General features: G+C 36.2%; 1 protein-coding gene across 1 annotated transcript in view; it reads right to left on the bottom strand.

Annotated features, from left to right (window-relative positions):
• The window catches only part of LOC121371399 (kinesin-like protein KIF26B), a 217361-nt gene that overhangs the window by 85584 nt on the left and 113812 nt on the right, over window positions 1-17965 (bottom strand). The window contains exon 7 of the mRNA XM_041497266.1: window positions 1357-1522. Within this exon, the coding sequence (XP_041353200.1) occupies window positions 1357-1522 (166 nt within the window). The remainder of the gene's footprint in view (window positions 1-1356; window positions 1523-17965) is intronic.

Below are 17965 nucleotides of genomic sequence, written 5' to 3' on the forward strand. Positions count from 1 at the left end.
CCATTTGTTATGCCACAATGACAGGGCAATATGCGATGCTTTGTAATAAAACTCCAACTTGCACATTTTCCTCACAAACGGAAAACTCCCCACCAGAATTGAATTCCATCTGAGCAAGCACCTTGTCTCACATTGAAGGCAAAATAAGACCATAAAAAAGTATTAAAACCACTGACGAGGCAACAAAAAGATAATTGATGACTTGGATGTAATGACCTATAGTGGCACTCTGCATTTCCTTGCCAATAAGCCATAAGAAAAAACCCTATAGATCAACCACCATCAGAAACAGCTCATGCAGAAACCTTCATATTACGTGTGACGAAAAAAATCCACCCTTGCCAATAAAAATCTTAAACAGTTCCCATGCTCCATTACACCAAGTCAGCGTTACCATCTTTAGCAGTGGTCTTGAAAGAAACTGTACACAGCTCTTGCAGAACAATGAACACCTTAAATTACCGGAAATACTTCAAGATTTCCCCTCTTTTTTATTATTTTAAATAAAGGATATATAACCTTGTTGTGCATATGGTAAAGTAAACATTGGGCAGTTAATTCATTTTGTGTGGCATAATAAAGAAAACATCTGGATTTTTTTTTTTTTTTTTTTTTTTTTTTTTTAAAGGAATAAATTTACAGTATGAAGCACTTTGGGTACTCTTGAAAGATGAAAAGCAGCTAAGTTGACCTGTGTGAATTATGTAACGCTCCAGACCTTATGGAAGTTTGGTTCAAGAGGGTCATAAACATCATCAAAGGGGAAAAGGAGCACAGCACACGTCCTTGGGTGTAATATTGCATAACTTACAGCCTGTCTCACTCCCACAGGGACAAGGGAAGCCTTGTTGTGTCTGTAATTTAGTATCATTAGGTAGCACTGATAGGGCCAAATTGGCTGTAATTTTCATAATGTATGCCATTAGAAAATCCAGATAACACACACCGGCAGATAGCAAAGGCGTATTCCATTTTAATAGCCCATGTGATCACCAGCTTATCAAAACTTATTTTAAATGATGTTGGACAACAGAAACTGATGACAATGTCCAGTTATTTTCCTAAAATTCACCTAGCTTGTTTTGTCCATTGGGGTTATGTCTATCAGAGTTTTGTCCTTGATTCTGTGAGTTGCTGAACAGAAGGCAAAAGTCTTGGTACAGTTATTTCCCTTTTTTTTGCATTCCACATCCTGGAAAGTTAATAGTCCACCAATGATTTAAAAACAACTTGCATATCTGAACTCATAGTTTTATAAACAACAGTTCAAAGGATATCTTAGTATATTTGTCCAATACAGTCCAAAATAAATGTTGTAAAATATACTTTTCATTAATGACAAATTGATAAGCTTACCTTGCCCAGTCCAGGATTGGTAAGGCGACCATTGCATCGGAACAAGCATGGTGGTGCAGGTGGGGGGTTGAGGCGGATCACTTCACAGAAACTCGTCGGAAAAGGCGGAGGTTCGGGATCGGGAGGTTGATGTCGCTTCTTCTTCCTACTTAGTTTCTGAGCAGCTCTGAAAGAAAAAAAGAAGATAATGAAGTCTTAAAATTACAAAATTAATCCAATTTCTTCAGACAATGTCCAGAAGTATTACACAAATCAGCTGCCAAGGCTTTTATTAGGTAGCCATCATCTTCTTCAGGTACTTTATACAGATTAAAATACTTGTAGTTCTGTGTAGAAGGGACATTTCTTACACATCCATTGAAGAGAACACCATAAGTATTGGAAGATGCCAGCAATGAGGTGCCAGCTGTATAATAAATTGGCTTTCAACAGTGGTGGGGGCTAGAGTAATGTATTATCTTCACAGTTGGGGGCAGTATACTCCTGCAAACCCCCCAATGCCTACCTATATGTTGGTGATCGATTTAAAGACACTGGGTGGGCTATTGCATGGTGTTAACCTACAAGTCAAAGCCAAGCCACCCACTGAAATTAACACTACCAAAACCAATTTCTACTTCACTTTAAAATGTCTGTTAAATCTGCTTTTTGATGATGTTTTGAAACAATGTGTTGTAAGATAACTTGTATCTAACCTTCAATCATGTAGTCGTCTTTGTTTGACAAATTAGACCCATTCATATCTGGTGAGTCACAGCTTAATTTCAACCCCTGATGATATCTATAGTGTTGTTGCTGTTTTAATTAATGTTGAATAATGTTTTGAACGTATCATGTTGTTTCAATCACATAATGCCTAACATTTCCAATACTCATTTCTTTGTTGTAAAAGCTAGACATATCACTAATAGCATTTCTCATGAATGTCAGACATAATATCATTGGCTAATATACACACTAATGTTGCTAATTCAGAATAGATGTATATTCTAGGATTTTTAGACCCACTTTGCAATGTAAGAAATACATTTTAAAATTACTTCTTTTGTAAAAGAATGAAAGCCTGTAACTTCATGCTCTATTTTGGCTGTCAGAAAAAGAGGAAAAAAACAGTTCTGTAAATATTATTGCTAGAGGGGGAAATGTTTGTAGGAACACCCGAGCTTGGTAATGAAATATACTCTTTGTCAATAAATATTTCTTACAAAATATGGACATGTGATGCGAGATACGATATGACTGAAGCACGGTTAATGAAGACATTCTTACACAAAACAAACAATACTGTAATATCAGAATAATACCTATATATCAGGAAGATATGCCATTTAACACACATATCTCAGATGATTAGATAATTCCAGTACTACGGTAAGCACAATGTGAGATACAAATAGGAAATGGAGCTTGTTGTTTAGTAAATAGCACAGAAAATTAGTTTAGCAGAACATTTTTCTGGAAATACATATTGTATGTGGATAAAAACTTGCCAATAAGAGTAAAAATATGAATTGCAACATTCAGTTACCGAGTTGTCTTTCCTTTAATGTCAAATAACTGAGATAACATTTACACATGTACTAATAAACAAAGCATGCTATTTTTTTCTGTTGTTATTTATTATTCACAAATTAAGAACCTAATCTGTGTTTTGCCAAGTAGAAATTAATTTATATCCACTCACAGCTTCAGGTCTGTACTATACTTTTACAGTCTGTATTATACTTTTAAAGTCAGTATGATAAACTTTCTTCATTATACACGTAGTCCTTGATGCACTAATCTACCACTGGTTGATATTCTTGTGTATCTCGACCAGCTAGCTAATTATGGTAGACAGTCAACCAAGAGAGATTTAATTAAAGATAATGTTTGTTTTGTTTAACAACACCACTAGAGCACATTAATTTATTAATCATCGGCTACTGGATGTCAAACATGTGTTAATTCTGACATAGAGAGAAAACCTGCTAAATGTTTCCATTGTCATGTCATAGGAGTTTATGTGTACATTCAGAGCAAGCTGTTGTAGTGCACAGGCTCCTATGTCCAAGACAGGAAAGGGTTGGGGTAGGTGGGAGAGGTGACAGCCCCCATACTGGCAGGTGCAAGAGAGCACCAGCAGCCCGACCAGGGTCGGTAATGGGTGTGGGGGTGGAGGTGGGGTGGGGGGTTGATGATGTTGCCATTAGTAGCAAGCGATTTATATGCACCATCCTACAGACAGGTATTTGTTACACCAGTTGTTGTGCATTGGCTGGAATGAGAAATAACCCAATGGGCCAACCAATGGGCCACCCAATGGGCCGACCAATGGGCCGACCAATGGGCCGACCAATGGGCCAACCAATGGGCCACCCAATGGGCCGACCAATGGGCCACCCAATGGGCCACCCAATGGGCCGACCAATGGGCCGACCAATGGGCCAACCAATGGGCCACCCAATGGGCCACCCAATGGGCCAAGCAATGGGCCAACCAATGGGCCAACCAATGGGCCAAGCAATGGGCCAACCAATGGGCCAAGCAATGGGCCAACCAATGGGCCAAGCAATGGGCCAACCAATGGGGATTGATTCCAGACAGACTGTACATCGGGTGAGTGATTTACCACTGGGCTATGTTCCATCCCTGGAGAAGTAATTGTTTCAAGAGTTCTAAAAGGTGGATGATGTGTAAATGGACAATAACTGACACCAGACACCCGAGTCTTAAACTGTCTTCATAGACCTTATTAATATTCCAGTACTTCTGTCTTTATATTGGTTTAGTAATCTATTGGACTAATGCACACCAAACTGAACTTCAGAAAGTCACTTTAAAAAATGAAAATGGTGCATATGGAAATCAGTATAAATATACACATGGATGTTCAAAGTAAACAAAATAAACAATGATTAAAAAAAAATACATATACTAGTAATGTATATATGCTTGTAAATATTTATTTAGTATTTTATCAATGAACTTTCAAAAGCAATAAACTAAAAATACATCTGTATGAATTGCTGCTTATTTACAACTGACAAACAGGATTGCCACCTTCTGACAAGTGTGCACTAATTTCCAAGTTTTCCTATTGCTCCTGTTTAAAAAACTATAATCCACAGCAGCAGGCAAAGCCTTGGAACCAGCATGGTGTAGAATAAACATTTACTGGAAACCAGTTTCACCTTCTGCTTCTGAAACCGGAGTACACACCAACTCATTTGAACATTGTTACATAAATACAGGCCTGATGGATATCGCTTTACAAACCCAGCAATAGAAATGATGTTAATTAGTCATATATTCTAACACAATTAACATCAAAGCATGTTTTATCCCATGTAAAGTTTGCTAATTATATAAAAATTAGAACATTTACAGTGTGGAGTGATATTGAGTAACTGTTGCACCAGCTGAGTTACTAAGTGTGTAATGTGAAGACCTGTGATGTATGTTTGGCACATGACATGTCAGAGAAGATGCACTGAACACTGAACTGTGTTAAGCTGGCTTATGTTGAAAGACTGTGCGACCAGTCCACCATGACTGCAGATTAGTACAAGCTATACAGAACAGCACTGGATTACCTCAAAGGATAGGAATAGAATGCTTGTGTAAATACACCCAAGCACATTATTTAATCAGTAACTATAACTGGAACAAGTTGTAGTTTGCTTTGTTTAATTAACAACACCACAAAAGCAGAATGATTTATTAATCATCAGCTATTGGATGTCAAACATTTGATAATAATATAAAGAGCAAACCTGCAACACCTTTTTATTAACACTTTCCCACAGACAAGACAACACATACCACAGCCTTTGATATGCCAGTTGAGGAGCACTAGTTGAGACAGGAAAATGTCAATCAGAGAATGGTTTCACCAAGGTGATTTGACCCAGTGACCCAAGCACCCCAGGCAAGCACTCTACCAACTGAGCTAGATCCAGCCCTCAGTGCATATTAAGTGCCAAACATGAGAAGAGAAAAATTTGAATGACAAAACCATGAATGTACTGAACACTGTGTTTCTGCACTAATGTGGTCTAAAGGACACAAAACACAAGATCAGCTATGTAAGAGAAGAAACCCAAGGCTGCCATTACTAGCTAGCAGCAAGAGATCTTTTATAAACAAGTTCTGACATGACAGCACATATTAGAGGCCTGGATGTACAAGAGGAAATAGTTCCATCTGTTCTCCCAAATTGATTTGTAAATATAATGATGGACTGAAACATCGTGGTTAAGGGCATGGGTTTGATTGAAAACAAATTTTATTGGACAAAGAGCTAAAGGACTGGATACATATATATTTGTAATTTATACGGTCCTCTCCTATATATACACATACCTGGTGCAACACTATTGATTTACAGTATATTTACAACTTCATATTCCACTAGCCAAAGAAGAACATCATACAAAACAACAGAAACAAGAGGAACAGTGATGCAAGAGAGACACCAGTGATGTTACATGAGCAGTCAACATTAATTATCACACTCAAAGGTATGAGTGAAACTCTTGCAATATACTAACTGTGGAAGGAAGGAAATGTTTCATTTAATGACATACTCAACACGTTTTACTTACAGTTATATGGCGTCAGACATATAGTTAAGGACCAAAAGATATTGAGAGAGGAAATCCACTATTGCCATTTCATGGGCTACTCTTTTTGATTAGCAGCAAGGGATCTTTTATATGCACCATCCCACAGACAGGGAGAGAGAGAGAGAGAAGTGTTTTATTTAACGACGCACTCACCCCCCACAGACAGGATAGTACATACTATGGCCTTTGATATACCAGTTGTGGTTCACTGGCTGGAATGAGAACTAGCCCAATGGGCCCACCAATGGGGATTGATCCCTGTATACTCATTGCTTGAAATGGCAAAAAAAAGATCAACTACTCTACCGTAGGGATCTGCTCCTGTGACCTATCGCGTCCCAGGAAGATAATTCTACAACTGAGCTAAAGCCCACACCACATTACCTCACAGTCTGCTGGGTTACATAGTACGACCGCCTATTGAACCAGAAAGCAGATAAATGAAGGCATCGGGGAAATGTTCTGCAAAAAATGTGGACACAACCAGGAAAGATATGTGCTTCTTGTTTTTCTTGCACACTTCAACTGTCTCAAGGGCCATAGATAACAATGAATCAAATGTCATGGTGTTGGGTTGGGAGATATTTTATATTATGAGCATGGATTCCTGCCACTGTTGTCATTTCAGAACCACCAAACAATGGAAGTTATTAGCCTCTTGTTAAAACACTGTAACCTCCCACTTTGCACGTGGGAGTCAATAGCTAAAAACAATCATATTCGTTCTCCAGCTTTTCACAAAACAAGGAAAGGAAAGATATATTTGTCTAAAAATACCTTAGCAAATTTTAAACTACTGGTATGGCTATTTGGTCATTAACATATGATTATTTTGAAACTTAGTCAAAGAGCTGAGTAAAAGAAGAAACCCACTGCGACTGCTCGGAATATTGCCACTAAAAATGGCAGAGTTATTTTATGTTATGCTCTTCTCCATAGATAGTATGCTATACTGGGCTTGAACTGAAGACTTTGTTACCTACAACAATTTTGGAAATTTTTACCACAGGCAAAATGCTCACCTAGGCAATTTTGAGCCTGCCTATGGCAATTTTAAACCAATAACTTTTGCAACCAAAAATAATCTGTTCAACTGATGGCAAGATGAATAATATTTATCCAGCAGCAAAAAAAAGGTAAAAAAGGTCATCAGTAAAGCCCATGACATATTGCAATTCATATCTCAACTACAGCAGTTTTGTTAACATCAAGCCCTGAGTATTTACCAAGTCTTTAATGTAATAGTTATGGGGTACTATAGTTGGGACATGAAAAAACCCTTGTCCATGCATTAGTGGCAATTGATCTTGTGACTTACGGTACCAAAGGCAAGTGTTCTAACCACAAAGCTACATTCATTTGTATTTATAAAGAAATTTAAAACAATAAAGACACCAAACAGTTGTAGGATAACCTGTACTCAGGTTGTGTTAAAAACAGTTGAATCCTTTCCTCTTTGTGAGAAGTCCATTAAATCATTCAACCTGCAATGCATGGACACCAAAAGTATATACACATGCACCTGGTACACTTGTGTATACAGGGAGAGGAGAGAAGAGTATACATTCTCAGAACATGCAGGTTTGTTTCTTTTTTAAAGCATCCACAATGGGAGGCAAAACTGCTACAGAGAAAAAAAATTCAAGCAATTGAAAGGTTAGCCTTGGAATTTGACAAGTCTCTCTTTTTAAAGAGGTATACATTTCGTGGCAGTTCTTTCGAACCAGCAAGACTGATAAAGACAGATGCAGTTGACAACGTGTTTAGATTGTTTTGTAAATCAAGATGCTTTTCTTCACTCGAAGTCAAACAGTTTGAAGAAGGGAGAGGAATTTGAAAAGATCTCTACAAACAGTATTGATCTCTCAACTCCAGTTAGTTCTTCACCAGTTATGCAGCAGTGTTTGGAAATCATTCACTTCGTTGTCCTCCACAGCAAACGAAGACCTCCCAGCACGATGCCTGTCACGAGCTTTAAACATTTCTAACAACTTGCATGAAAAAAAGTTAAAGTTTGTTTTGTTTAATGATACCACTAGATCACATTGCTTTATTAATCATCGGCTATTGGATGTCAAAACATTTGGTAATTTTGACATGTAGTCTTAGAGAGGTAACCTGCTACATTTTTCAGTTAGTAGCAAGGGATCTTTTATATGCACCATCCCATAGACAAGATAGCATATAGCGCAGCCTTTAATGTACCAGTGGTGGTGCACTGGCTGGAATGAGAAATAGCCTAGACTGACCACGCATCAAGCAAATGCTTTACCACTGAGCTACATCCTGCCCAACAACTTGCATGATGTTATAACACAAAACTGAGACGAGGATAATCATATAAACAGTCAGACTTCAAAGAATAAAACGTCAATTTTACTTTTTGTGTTTATTCAATTTGTCAATAAAAAGTCTTTGGTTACAATGTTTAAGATTTATAAGGTGACCAGGAAACAGTGTAATGCCAGATATTTGTAAGATAAAGCAGAAAATATTGTTGATCTAAAAAAAATATTTTGGTTGTTGTCATGGTGATATGATTTTGTAACCAAAACTTGTCAAAACTGAGAAGTATTCCTTGTCAAATAGATGTAAAGTCTTTAGCTGTATTGTTATATCAAGTTATACTGACAAACAGAAGTAGAAAATGGAGGATGTTTTGATTGAATCTTGTTTATTGTTTTACTGTTTTACCATTGGGAATTGAATGTACATGTAGTTTAGCAGTAAAATATCCATCTGGAACACAACAGGGTCTTAGACAAAAATCCTTCTCAGTGGTTAGTTACACTGTTAAAATGAGCACATTGATTTATTTATCATCACCTATTGGATGTTAAACATTTGGTAATTTTGATGACACCACTAGAGCACACTGCTTTATTAATCATCAGCTATTGGATGTCAAAACATTTGGTAATTTTTCACATATATTTTTAGAAAGGAAACCTGCTACATTTTTCTATTAGCAGAAAGGGATCTTTTATATGCACTATCCCACAAACAGGATAGCATATACCATGGCCTTTAGATTGATATACCAGTTGTGGTGAACTCAATGGGTCCATCAATCGGGATCAATCCTAAACTGACCCCACACATCAAGCAAGATATTTATCATTCAATGGTTATACTGAATATTTCCCTTTCAATAACTGCACTACAACTGGTATATTAAAGCTGTGGTATGTGCAGTCCTGTCTGGGACAGTGTACATAAAAATATAAATTGGTGAATAAGTGAAAAAGGTTATCTATATATCACCTCATTAGGGTGGGTTTCTCGACTAGGATACACAATGTACATGAGTGATGTTAATACAATATTCTTTCCATGCTGAATAAATGATGGGAGATTTGATTAACACAGTAAGCAATGGATTTTTATATAGATGGAAATGGTAGATGCTGAATATTATAACACTTCAGCAACAGTGAGCTAGAAAAGTCCTAAATTAATACACTTTAATTCCTTTTTGTCAGCATAATGAAAGATGGAGTGTGCTGTTGACATCCTTGTAACAAATAGTGTTGTTCTTATTGATTTATTGACCACACGTCAGTTTGAGTTTCCTGTCAGGAATCTATCACAGTCTCCCTCAATCTATACCCACCAGTCTGAACTACAGACACCGTCTGAATATAGGTTACGAGAGACTTGCCTCATTCAATATGCAGTATCTATGATGGGGAAAAAAGCTATTGTACTTAAAGCTTTTTAATAGTAACGCATGCAGGGAGGTATGCATGCATACATATGCAAAATATAGACAATTCAAAGGACGATACACAACAATGCATATTACCCAAGGAATAGTAAAGAAAAAAGCCTGACTGTTTAATAATCTATTGGTATACTGTTTTATTTATAGGTTTTTGTCAAATATATGACCTATAGCATGATGGCACATCACAGCATGATGGCATGTCACAGCATGATAGCATAACCAACACTACATAATTTACCCTTTTTAATAATAAATCCAGGTATAGGTCCATTATATGCACACTATTCAGTTTTTGATGGCATACAAAAAATATACCACAGTGTTTGAAATAGCACTGATTTGAAACGGCGAAAAACTGTCTACACAATCAATATCTTTAGGTATTCAATATATCAACTACTTGCTACAACCCCATTCCACCCATACACAGATAGTGCTGAAAGCCTATACATAGTATCATGGGGTCTTTGGGTCAAATCGGTTGCAATTACCTTTTGAAATAATCTTCCCCATATGTCAGCTGCCATTAATCAATGCTCTCGAACATCTTATCTTCAAAATATTGTTCAAAAATATAACTGGGAACATTTATCAACTTATGTTCTTTCTGTCAGTTGCTTAAAATACAAATGTTGGCAATGCTAAGGATTATTAACACAACAATGCAGGAAGGCCCAGGAGAAGAAAACTGACTTGTTGCAATCACCATGATGAATCTCACCCAGTGACAGGAGTCCTTCTGATGCCTGCAGATAGTGTAACAAGCACTTATCAAGATGGCCTCCTCTCCCCATTCCGTCAGTCAAGAGAAAACTGGTGAAATGCCATATATTTTTTTCACCAACAGAAAAGCTTTTAAAGCAATTTTTCATGGAAAAAATATAAAGCGAAATATTTGTACTGACATATTTACTGTTGTTTAAAAATCAAACAGTGTGACGGTTTGAAGTGCAACATGAAAAGATGTCTTGATCATGCAAACACCTACTGCTGGTGAGAATGATTTTTAAAAGTAGTTTTTTCATGCAGTATGGGTTATCCCTTGATAGTTCTGCTGAATGTGGTTTATCCCGTGATAGTTCAGCAGATTTAGCTCATAGAACATCACATCATCTCCACTCTTTAACCTAGAAACTGGATGTACCTCAGTGAAAAAGCACTACTTGGCCGAGGTACAATAGGTGCAATAGGCCTATTGAGGTTTTCCTATTCCAACCAGTGCTCCCTGTCAGGTATATCTAACGATGCAATCTATGTGGTCCTGGAAATGGCATAGTGGGAGTAGCCAATGTAGTATGATTGTGTTTCCCTTCTCTATACCAATTAGTGTCATAATTACCACCTGTTAGGCACTTTGTACTCACTTATTAAACAATGTCCTGTGGCACCATCAAACATTCCTACTTTGTTGTAGTTTATGGGAAGCAAAACTATTTCAAAGTTCTTTTTGTGAATACTATTTTAAAGTTCTTTTTGTGAATACTATTTGAATAACCCTGCAGTATAACTTCTTCTTCTACAAATAACCTCTTCTCATGAATATATTTTTATACATTTAGTTTTTTCTTTCACTTTGAAATCAGAACTGCACCTTTTGGATCTCACGTTCTCAAAACAGATGTGTACCTTTTAATCTTTATTTTCTCAACTGCACAACTCAAACTCAAACACAACTGCACCTTATGGTAAATTCTTACCTGCTTAAAACAGTTATTTCTGAACTTTCTATTTTTTATGTTCTTATAAACAGAATTGCACCATGTATTTTATAATCTTTTGTAAACAGAACTGCACCTTTTACCTACCAAAGAGCTTATCAATATGTTACCTCAGTATACCTTTTATGTTAACAATAAGCCAAGTCTGAGATGTACATAACATTGTGGGATTGCTAAGAGTTCACCAGCATACACTAATCCCAAAGATTCCCTCTTTCTTTGTCTGCAGGCAGACGGCTCAACAATATGCAGAATGTCTGTAAATTAAATTGTCGAAAGAATTCTTACATGTAAACATGGAACACATGTTCATCAATTGTGCGTATCGTGTTTACATTATGTCAGTTGTCGGGACACATCTGGTGACTATACACTTATATAAACAGACATAAATTGTCCACCACCATTAAATAAGACAATGCTGCAGTAAACTTGTTAATTAGTAATACAGAACATAGCACTTCATAAGCAAATTACGTAAATAAACTAAATTTTTAAAAATGTAAATTTTTATACAAATTTCAGTGAAAATATTTTTAATATATATTTTAAAAGCAACCCATTCAGTTTTTGAAGGCATTCATTTATCAATTTAGTTTTGTAAACAATATAATGTAAATAAAAATGTTATTAATTTAAATCCCATCATGTTATTATTATGCTAATCCCGATCTTGCCTCTATAGTCAGAACCATTAATTTAAACATACTTCATTTTGTACAACTATAAAGACCACAACCTTGACCCTGATGAGTCATCGCCTATAAGATGTAGATCCCAGATCACCTTATAATATCATAATATCCCTGCAATGATTCACATTTTATTACAGGGAGGCAAAGAGTGGATCGCTGCATGAGCTTGTATGTGAGTAATTGGACATGGTCACTGCAACTACAAAAGCCTTTCAAGACCTGACCACTCACTTGCGGCGAACGTGTTAGTGCCACTTTCACTTTGACATGCACGGGATACTATTTCCTCAAATTTGCAAACGTCGAAGGCGTAATGTTTTTTCTTCACGAGGAAATCAGACATGTTAATGGGATGAGCTTGTATAGCAGATTAATTCTCAATTGACAATGTCAAAATCACTGATGGATTAGCCGATGGTTTCCTCAATATGCTGGCGGCACTGCAGTCCATTAAAGCATCCCTTGACTGCCACCTAGAGTCTGCGGGAGTCACACACACACTTGATGCACACAGCTGATGCATAACATAGATATCTAATGCACTCTTATGGTCGCACTCTTAAAATGATTTGAACACAGCTGATGTGTAATGTAGATCTATAATGCACACTCTCATGGTTACACTCTTAAATTGATTTGAACACAGCTGATGTGTAATGTAGATCTATAATGCACACTCTCATGGTTACACTCTTAAATTGATTTGAACACAGCTGATGTGTAATGTAGATCTATAATGCACACTCTCATGGTTACACTCTTAAATTGATTTGAACACAGGTGATGTGTAATGTAGATCTATAATGCACACTCTTATGGTTACACTCTTAAATTGATTTGAACACAGCTGATGTGTAATGTAGATCTATAATGCACACTCTTATGGTCGCACTCTTAAATTGATTTGAACACAGCTGATGTGTAATGTAGATCTATAATGCACACTCTTATGGTTACACTCTTAAATTGATTTGAACACAGCTGATGTGTAATGTAGATCTATAATGCATACTCTTATGGTTACACTCTTAAATTGATTTGAACACAGCTGATGTGTAACATAGATACCTAATGCACTCTTACAGTCACACTCTTAAATTGATTTGAACACAGCTGATGTGTAATGTAGATCTATAATGCACACTCTCATGGTTACACTCTTAAATTGATTTGAACACAGCTGATGTGTAATGTAGATCTATAATGCACACTCTTATGGTTACACTCTTAAATTGATTTGAACACAGCTGATGTGTAATGTAGATCTATAATGCACACTCTTATGATTACACTCTTAAAATGATTTGAACACAGCTGATGTGTAACATAGATACCTAATGCACTCTTATGGTCGCACTCTTAAAATGATTTGAACACAGCTGATGTGTAATGTAGATCTATAATGCACACTCTTATGGTTACACTCTTAAAATGATTTGAACACAGCTGATGTGTAACATAGATACCTAATGCACTCTTACAGTCACACTCTTAAATTGATTTGAACACAGCTGATGTGTAACATAGATACCTAATGCACTCTTACAGTCACACTCTTAAATTGATTTGAACACAGCTGATGTGTAACATAGATACCTAATGCACTCTTACAGTCACACTCTTAAATTGATTTGAACACAGCTGATGTGTAACATAGATACCTAATGCACTCTTACAGTCACACTCTTAAATTGATTTGAACACAGCTGATGTGTAACATAGATATCTAATGCACTCTTACAGTCACACTCTTAAATTGATTTGAACACAGCTGATGTGTAACATAGATATCTAATGCACTCTTACAGTCACACTCTTAAATTGATTTGAACACAGCTGATGTGTAACATAGATACCTAATGCACTCTTATGGTTACACTCTTAAATTGATTTGAACACAGCTGATGTGTAACATAGATACCTAATGCACTCTTACAGTCACACTCTTAAATTGATTTGAACACAGCTGAGGTATAATGTAGATATTTGACTTATACCTTTACAGTTACATTTTTTAATTTGATTTGAACACAGCTAATGCATAAAACAGATGTCTTACTCATACTCTTACAATCATACTGTTATTAAATTTGATTTGAACACAGGTGATGTATAACATTGATCTCTAGTGTACACTCTTTGGTCACACTTAAATTTAACATAGCTGATGCACATCAGAGATCTTTAATGCACATTCTAACATTTGATTTGAACACAGGTGATATCTAATGCACACTCTTACAGTCACACTCTTAAACTGATTTGAACACAGCTGATGCACAACATAGATATCTCACTTATACTCTTCAGTTCACACTCTTAGATTTGATTTGCAGGAATCATGCAGTGTAGATACTTCACAGCTACTCTAATCACTCTCTGGGGAATCCCTTTGACAATATTTCCATAGACCGATTGATGAGTATGGAATATTTATGTATATCTACATAAACACATTCACATTCAGTGTATGGGTCCTTTCTTAACACTCAGTGCAAAAGAACTGTATAACATGAATGAATGAATACTAAATTATTACTAATAAATGTTTGGTTTATTGTTATCTTTCAATTTTGGGGGAAATAAACATACACATAAAAATATTATTTTATTACAGCAAAACCAAAATTTCAATTTAAAATTGAGAAATTGAGTTATTAAAAAAATAACATTTTATTTTATAGCTATGTTTGAAATTATTGCATATTTTCTTACCATTGCTAGACATCAAGAAACTGCACTTTATTTAGCAAATATTCTATGATTTACAATTGTTATATTTGTTGTTAAATTCTGACCAGAATATTAATATTTACAATAAGTATGGTAATAAGGCAAATGTCACACACTGTATTGTGGAAAAAAATCTTTGTTACAATGATATACCTCTACTAATTGGTGATTTAACTCCTCCCCATTAATTTTTTTTTTAATAAAATAAAATAAAATAACAAAACCCCCAAAACACCCTCAAACAAACAAAAGCAAAACCAGGGCACAATATTTCACAAGAACCGTTGTTTGGTTATGCAACTTTAAAATCACGAGAACTGCCAATCGGTTATGTGGTGAACAATTACATTCTAAAATTAAAAGTACCATATATCAGTAATGAAAGTGAAAATCAGTTTATTTTTAAATACATTTGCACCACCAATGTACCACAGAACCGTAGTTTTAGAATTAGGTAGGCCTAACTCATCAGTTACGAGAACTACATTCACGTAACCGAATAATCAGTTACCTAAGTAAAACTCATGTGAACTAACTTCCGGTTACCTAAGATTTTTAAATATTGTCCCCTGAAAAACCAACTAAAAAACAAAAAAACAACAACAAAAAAACAAAAACAAAACAAAAATATTCCCCAAAACTCCCACTAAATTGAATGTGTCTGATGTTTATAAGGAAATCATTAATGCATTCAAAACACAACAGGATAATGATGCCGAGATTATCTCTAAAGGCCAGTAACCTGCTGTGAGTGTAGTAACTAAATAAGGGGTTCCGATACATCAATAATTCATTTAGCTATTACACAAATCCACGGTTATCAGGCCTAGACAGGGCTTAGTGATGTGTTTAATATTTGCATGATACTGAATAAGTGAAATATCAGACAGCAACTGGTGTATGCAATACTTTGTCTTGATTGGTCAGTTAAAGGGACTTTCCAGAGTTTGTGGCCATTGTAATATGCTACCAGCTAATTTTGGTTTTGCTTAGAATATCAGTGTCTGTGTATTTAATCTGTTTTTGATCATCCTAATGTTTGTATCTCTTTCCAGCCAGTGCACCACAACTGGTATATAAGAGGCCATGGTATGTGCTATCCTGGCTGTGGAATGGTGCATATAAAAGATCCCTTGCTGCTAATCGAAAAGAGTAGTCCATGAAGTGGTGACAGCGGCTTTCCTCTCTCAATATCTGTGTGGTTCTTAACCATATGTCTGATGCCATATAACTGTCAATAAAATGTGTTGAGTGCGTCGTTAAATAAAACATTTCCTTTCTTCCTAATGTTTGTAGTGGCATCTATTCTACTTTCAGGTTGTTTTTAAATATCTGAATTACTGGGAAGTAACAATCAAATTAATTTAGCTATAATATGGTTGCTTCAATACTTGGCTGACAGAAAAAGGAAAACAAGTAGAAAACATGTTTTATTTAATAATGCACATTTTTAAACTAGTTATATGGCATCAGATATATACTAGTAGTTATGAAGAACACAGATAATGAGAGAGGAAACCTGCTGCTGCCTTTTCATTAGTTACTCTTTTTGATCAACAGCAAGAGACCTTTTATATGCACCATCCCACAGACAGGATAGTACATACCACAGCCTTTGTTACACCAGTTGTGGAGTACTGGTTGGAACAAGACTTGGTAGAGAAAAATTCGCTACTGTTTCCGAAAAGCAGCAGATCTTTAATACTGAAATCCCATAGACAAGACAGCCACTGATATGTACCGGAGAAAATGGACTTAACTGAGGGATATCATTTCTGTGACCCACTGCACCTCAGACAGGCAATCAATCTAGCACCAAATTACATCCCAACCCTAGCATTAAAATAGAGAACACAATGTAGCAGCCATACACACCTGAATGCTAGGCCACTTAAACTGGAATTGGTATCAAGATTAGAACCCACTGTCAACCAACTGTAAGACCAATGGCTTCACCACTAAGCTACCAAAGCTGGTAGCAGCACTTTCACAAACACTTGCATGAATGGATGGATGGATGGATGGATGGATGAATGAATGAATGAAAGAATGAATGAAAGAATGAATGAAAATGAATGAATGAATGAATGAATGAACAAATAAACAAATGAATGAATGGCACTTGCAATTCATAACGAAGAAAACTGAATACAAAAGCCCATAATATACACTTAAAATAATATTATTAGCCTTAGGGACAAATATTCTTTTACCCAAACAAACACACACACACACACACACATACATGTGTATGTCCTGAGTGTGGGCCGCTTGGTGCTAAATTGGATTCATTATCTCTCAAGTTGTATCTTCCCCAGTGCACGGGAGCACGACTCTGATCAATACGTGCTTGGGACGGCTTTCCCGATCAGTCGTGATTAATGCCCAGTCGGAGGCTTTTAGCACCTTGGCCGACCCGCTGGCATTATCTACAGAGCAGGGAGCTTATCCCGTGTTTTTTCTCATCACCCTAACCATAGCTGGGTATTCTAGAAGAGAAACAAGCCCATATTTGTGCCGGGATAAAGGTGATAAATACGAAACTGAGAAAACGTAATTCAGTGGATTGGTAAAAGGATTCTTGTCAATCAATGGCTCCAAGAAATCACATGACATGATTGCTTGGATCACAAACATAAGTTAAAGACAAAAAATAATGTTTAAAAATGGCTGAGAAAGGTTGATGAGTATATTTTAGGGTGGGACATGAAAAAACAATATTACATTTTACAGGGGTAAAACCTTAATACATTTTTAAATATGGCTATTTGGTGTATAACATGGCTATTTGGTGTATAACATGGCTATTTGGTGTATAACATGGCTATTTGGTGTATAACATGGCTATTTGGTGTATAACATGGCTATTTGGTGTATAACATGGCTATTTGGTGTATAACATGGCTATTTTGACTCATGGTCAATAGAGGAGAAAGATGAAACTTATTTCTACCATATCTTGGCTAGTCCTACCTATTATATAAACATATGGTGCACAGACATGTCAGTACTTATCATGGGGGAATGGTTGGGATGGGAAAAAAGTGAGGTTGATTGATCCACTTCCTCAGCAAGTGCTCTATTTCTGAACTACACCTGTCCCCCAGAGGACAAGGGTAATGCACAACT

This window comes from Gigantopelta aegis, chromosome 4 (genome assembly GCF_016097555.1).
Source record: "Gigantopelta aegis isolate Gae_Host chromosome 4, Gae_host_genome, whole genome shotgun sequence".
Lineage (NCBI taxonomy): Eukaryota > Metazoa > Mollusca > Gastropoda > Neomphalida > Peltospiridae > Gigantopelta > Gigantopelta aegis.